Below are 6,000 nucleotides of genomic sequence, written 5' to 3'. Positions count from 1 at the left end.
TTTATCTTTCTTGAATTCTGCTAATAGAAAAATTGAGCATATTTTAAATCGCTTCACCACTTAATATTTATAACTATAGAACCTCAGTGTATGAAGTCTTTCAGAGAGCATCTAACCTGACCTCCTACAAAACTGCAGGAATTGTCTCTACACCATCTCTGGTGTCATCCCAGACAACTCTTTAAACCCTTTGAGAAAATGGGATGTTCATCCCCACTCTTTCCTGTCGAACATCTTCTCTATCACCCACTGATAATCACTAATAGTTACTGAGTCTCTTCCCCTTCTCAGGACAAAGAGATATGATTGGAGAAACATTTAGCTTCCGGATGCCAGCGACTGGAGAATATTCCACTGGTAACCCTGGCTTTTTGGTTCAGAATTCAAGTGATTAAATCCAAAATATTTGCAATAAGTATAAATTCGTCCCGCAAACAGAGGATTTCAAAGGCATCTTTGTTTCCTTTCTCTTTAAGCTGCTGTGTTATTAACTTTGGGTTCATTAGTCACGATTTTCAGGACCCACTTGGCTGCTACCTTTCTGCAGCCAGACTATTTTGGATCAGAAGGTCTCCTGGCCATTCCCACCTCACACCTGCCACAGGACCGGATTTTTTTTTCCCCCCACACCGATCCAAGTCACTTTTTGTTAATTCACTAATTTTATTGACCTTGGTACATATCCTGTAAATGGTGGGTCATGACAGAGTCTGTCGTTTCGAGAACGCTCTCTGACAGCCCCAGAAGAGACACAGGCCCTTACACAATGCATTTTGCATCACTTCAGTTGCTGCTTTACCTGGTTTATCACAAAGAATATTTACCACACGTCTTCTTTATTAATACATTTGCGATAAATACATGAAAACCCACCACTTCTGTCCATGAGCTTGGGAGAGAAAAGGGCAATGTCAGATGACATTAATGATGCACGAGATACACGGGTCCAATCATGTCAAGACTCGTAGTAATCCAGTATTTGGCCTTACTCAAGGGAGAGAAATTCAGCTCTGCTACTTTCCATTCACTCCCTCCCATCACACAGCACCTCGGCACCGACAGCAGAGCCACCAAACGCACAGGATGTGGACAGTTAAAATTCAACCCGAGCTACAGCAGCCCTCAGGCGTGCCTCCCCCGCCCCCCCCCACCCCCCCGCGAAATATTTACCTAGACCATTTAAAGCACTTTAATTAATTCACCAGCAGCTTCGCTGGAGGCGTCTCGAGCTTCCCGAGACTCCATTACATAATATCTTTTACAAAGTCTAACCCCAGCTCGAGTGGAAGATGGATTCTCATCTAGTGTGCGGGGGTTTCCGTGCATTTGCTTCCCTTTCCGATCCGGCGGGTGCCCCAGCAAGGCTGCTGCAACCCCCTCGGCCCCGAGCTTCGGCGGTCCCCGCCACTCTCCGAACTCACAACTGGCTCTGGAGGGGCAGCCAGCTCGCCCTCGGGGCGCCCAGGCCAGCCACGGTGGCCGCGGTGCCGACAGGCGCTTGGGACGCCGCGCCTCTCCCTGCCCGCCGTGTGCGCCCCGAGCCGGAGCCGGAGCCGCAGCGCGCCGGCGAAGCCCGCGCCAGGAAGGAGCGCGAAGGCTCGGCCGCAGGGCCGGCTTGGCGCGCCGGGTTCCAGCCGGAGGAGCCGGAGGGGGAGGAGGAGGAGGTAGAGAAGGAGAAGGAGAAGGAGAAGGAGGAGGAGGAGGCGTGTGAGGGAGGAAGGGCCCGGCCGCCCGCGAGGGAGGGCGGGGGAGGGGGAGGGGGCCGGCCGGGCCGGGAGGGGTGGGGGGGCAGCCAATGAGCGGCGCGCGGCGCGGGGGGGGCGAGGTCTGGGGGATGAGGTAGGATGGGGGAGGGCGCAGCCCGAGCGGCGGAGGCTCGAGCCATAAACAAGCGCCCGGAGGAGCCGCGCAGGAGTGAGGCGAGCGGGGCGCGCGGAGCGGACGCCGCGGACCTTCTGCTGCGCCACCGCGCCCACTCGGCGGCTCGGGAGGCGGGGACCGGCCCGGAGGCTGCGCCGCCGCCACTACCGCCGCGGGGCCGGCCGACGCGCAGGAGGAGAGGGAGGAGGCGCCGCCAGCCGGGGCTGGAGCCCAGCGCAGCCGCCGCCGCCGCCAGAAGTTTGGGTTGAACCGGAGCTGCCGGGAGGAAACTTTTTTTCTTTTTTCCCCCTCCCTCCCGGGAGGAGGAGGAGGAGGGGAAGCCACCGCTGGCGCCAACGCTAGTGGGCTCGGGGTCGGCGCGGCCCGCAGGGGGGGGCGGGGGCCTCGCCCCGCGAGGGGAGGCGCGCCCCGGGGGCCCCGAGGGGGGCGGCGAGGACCGCGGGCTGCGGGTGCGGCGGCGGCGGCGCGTGTGCCCCGCGCAGGGGAGGGCGCCCGCCCCGCTCCCGGCCCGGCTGCGAGGAGGAGGCGGCGGCGGCGCAGGAGGATGTACTTGGTGGCGGGGGGCAGGGGGCTGGCCGGCTGCGGGCACCTCCTGGTCTCGCTGCTGGGGCTGCTGCTGCTGCTGGCGCGCTCCGGCACCCGGGCGCTGGTCTGCCTGCCCTGCGACGAGTCCAAGTGCGAAGAGCCCAGGAGCTGCCCGGGGAGCATCGTGCAGGGCGTCTGCGGCTGCTGCTACATGTGCGCCCGCCAGAGGAACGAGAGCTGCGGCGGCGCCTACGGGCTCCACGGAGCCTGCGACCGGGGGCTGCGCTGTGTCATCCGCCCCCCGCTCAATGGCGACTCCATCACCGAGTACGAAGTGGGCGTCTGCGAAGGTACGGCCGCCTGCCGCGGGCCCCCTCCCACCTGGCCGCGCCGAACAAAGTTTGGCCGAGACTTTCCCGGGGAGAGAGGGCTCCGCGGGAGGATGGGGCCGCCTCCCCCGGGAGAGGGCCCCTGCGTCCCCCGGTTCCAGCTCGCCGCTCCCCCGGACGCTGGGCCAGCCGCGGGCGAGGGTGGATCTCGTGGGTGGGAGCGGGCGAGTGGGGGTGGCTGCGCAGAGACCCGCACACGTGTGGCTGTTCGGGCTAGGGCTGCGGGAAGGGGGGGGGAGCGGGCCCCGCGCCCCGAGGTGGGGGCGCCGCGGGCAGGGGGCACTGCGGAGGCTGTCGCGAGCCCCTCGGGGAGTCCAGCCCTTGCCGCCCTCCCCGCACTAGCGCAGTGTGCTACGGAGTGCTGCGCACCGTTCTCGAAAGTCCCTTTTCTGTTGGCCAGGAGACGTGTCTTCAGCTCACACTCCCTGTGTGACTCTTTTATTATTTTTTCTTGCGCTCTTCCTTCACCCCCTTCCTCCTCTTTCGCATGTAAATCAGTTTCAGCTCCGGAATATGTCAGCCCAGGGGAAGTTAGTTACATACGGTGGTTACTCATTTATTTGCCTATTGAAAACAGTCAAAGGCTTTCTCTTCTGAATGGGGGCGGAGGGTGGGGGGTGCGGGGGGGGGGTGTCGCACCTAGGAGTGAAAAGTTGTTGCTGACTCTTCGTGGCTGCCTTTTAAGACCAGATGTCCGCGTGTTGCGTGTCGTGTTGCCGGTTCCTTCTTTTTGTTTGTTTGACAGCGAGCGTCGTTCTGCTGTTTTCTCCAAGAAGCATTGTGCACCTCGGTGTGGAGACTGACGGAGGGAGAAAGCGGTTAGAGTAGTGAGCCACCCCCTCGTTGGGTGGACCCCTGTGGGTGGGCGTGGGCCCTGAGCCCTGCGTGCCTGCCTCGGCCTCCAGGTGCTTGGTCCGGTTTGGGGACTGGAGAGAGGCAGTGAGGTTTTTTTTTATTTGGCTAACGGGCAGGACTGGGTGAGCACCAGTGAAAAGCGGGATCCCTGCTCGGGCTGACGTTGGGGTGATGATGCTGTTCCGGGGCATCCTGGTGCAGAGCACAGCTGGCTCACTTCTGGAGGTGCGGCGAGGAGGAGGGACAGGCGCCCTCTGACCTGGTCCCTGCCTTACTAACCGCCAGCACCCAGGAGACCAGGCAGGGAAGGGTTTCTTCTGAGGCGTCTTTCTGGGTGCATGTGTTTATCGTGCTGAGATGTTGAAAAAGAAGGTGGCAATCCTAAGGATAAAACGGGTCTATTCAAAGACTTGAATTCTGTGATTTTCTTTAAATACATACACATGTATTTATACCTGTGGTTTTGAGAGTTTGGACAGTTCTGGAAAATCAAAAAGGCTTTCCTGGTTTGGAAGCTAGTGGGCAGTAATGAGTGAAGGGAACTCTTACAGGGAAGGGCCCTGGAGCGCTGCTCCCTTAGGACTGGGTTAGAAGAGTTTCTTTGCCTGAAATACAAAAGCCTACCAACCGGGGTTAAGCCCCACGTTAAAACATGTGTTTTTATTTCTCACATCAGGAAAAAATGGCCAGGAGATTAGCTTCTGATACAATTTTATGTGTTTGATTTTGAGAATTCTGAATGAGTTGGACTAAACGATTCATCCTTGAACCCTGCCACTTGGAGTGTATAATTTACTTACGCCAGCCTCCCATAAATCTAAAAAGAACAAGCAACATGAAACAAGGTTAAATGCAGTGGAAACTGCTATGCCCTGCGAAGGACTTTTGGAGGTTTTAACGATTCTAACCCTCTTTTTGTTTCTTCGTGATGTATTTCTGGTGAAGGAAATGTGAAGCTCCAGGAACATTCACGGCAATCAAATGTTTTGGTACCAATCTTCCGGTATCACAGTATAGAATTATTTTGGCAGTTTGTCGGTGAGCTTTTCCTTCCTCTGAAATGATGGGATCTCTTAGCTTTTTTTTTTTTTTTTTTTTTTTTTTGGTGACACCCTGTGCACTTGGTATTAGCCTTGAAGATCCTTGGAAGTATTTGTTCCCATGACTGTATCTCAGTTAGCATTTCTCCAGCAACACTTCTTATTTAGCGAGACTGTTTTCAGCTGCCCAAACTGGGTGTCTGGCATTTATTATTTTATTTTTAGATTTCTAAAAGCAGTGGTCAAGTTGTATTCTAAATCCATGAAACTCAAGTGAGAAGAACAGTATTACCTGGCATAATATAGTGGACACATACACAGATATTGTCAGTCGTGTGTCTAAAATTTCAAGGATTTTCATTTTACTACAAGATTTACAGGAAACAGGATTAATCTTTTTTTTTTTTTTTTTATGAATTAGAGGAGTCTCTACGTGTCAGTAATTATTTTGGTACTGACCTTCTGCCTTTTTGTTGTTGTTTGTGAGAAATTTCTCAATGGCTAGTCTTTCCCTCAGTTTCCATTTTTATTTAGAAATTCACACATTGAAGCATGTTTATTATAACTGACATGAATAGGAATTGATATATTTTATTCTTGTCGAAGTCTCTTTTGCTGCAATTTTTGCACTAAAATGACCCCTACTGGTTGTATCTGTTAATGAAAACTGTTTTGAAAACTTATTTAATTGGCTACACTGAGAAGTCATATTGCATGTTATGGAAACATTATCATGACTAATCTACCTGCTTTCGAGGACATAAATTAAATACCAGTTACATTGTTCCGTTTGCCAACTTGTAGTAGTTTTTTATTTGTGTTATTCTCCATTCTGGCTTTGTCGGGGGAAGAATACCATGTCTTTAATTGTGGTTCACATAGTGAATTAGAGAGGCTAGGGGTAACAATGGACCCCTGACAACCTGTGGCTCACTGTCATAAGTTTTTAAGGCACACCAGCCCATAGTAGGCTCTCACTAAATGTGCATGGAGCAAATGGATGAACCATCTTCTCCATAGAGTAGCGAAGGAAAAAAAAATTTCTGGAAGAGTAAATACTGTGAAGAGTTATGTCCTGTGAAACATGTGACCTGTACACTTGGTCTTTTCAGCGTTGTTTAGGTTGTTATCAACTAAATCATTACTTTAGGGGCATCTGGGTGGCTCAGTTGGTTAAACGTCCGACTTCGGCTCAGGTCATGATCTCATGGTTTGTGAGTTCGAGCCCCACGTCGGGTTCTGTGCTGACAGCTCAGAGCCTGGAGCCTGCTTAGGATTCAGTGTCTCCCTCTGTCTCTGTCCCTCCCCCG

General features: G+C 53.9%; 1 protein-coding gene across 1 annotated transcript in view; it reads left to right on the top strand.

Moving 5' to 3' along the window:
• The first annotated feature begins 2,410 nt into the window (after window positions 1–2,410).
• CRIM1 (cysteine rich transmembrane BMP regulator 1) overlaps window positions 2,411–6,000 on the top strand; it is a 192,472-nt gene continuing 188,882 nt past the window's right edge. Inside the window, exon 1 of the mRNA XM_047069487.1 lies at window positions 2,411–2,756. Coding sequence (XP_046925443.1) covers window positions 2,426–2,756 — 331 coding nt within the window. The 5' untranslated portion in view covers window positions 2,411–2,425. The remainder of the gene's footprint in view (window positions 2,757–6,000) is intronic.

This window comes from Lynx rufus, unplaced genomic scaffold (assembly GCF_022079265.1).
Source record: "Lynx rufus isolate CCGP_SWC_20201006 ecotype Redwood Valley unplaced genomic scaffold, mLynRuf1.p SCAF_8, whole genome shotgun sequence".
NCBI lineage: Eukaryota > Metazoa > Chordata > Mammalia > Carnivora > Felidae > Lynx > Lynx rufus.
Note: the sequence above shows the minus strand (reverse complement) of the source record. Positions and strands in the feature narration are given on the sequence as shown.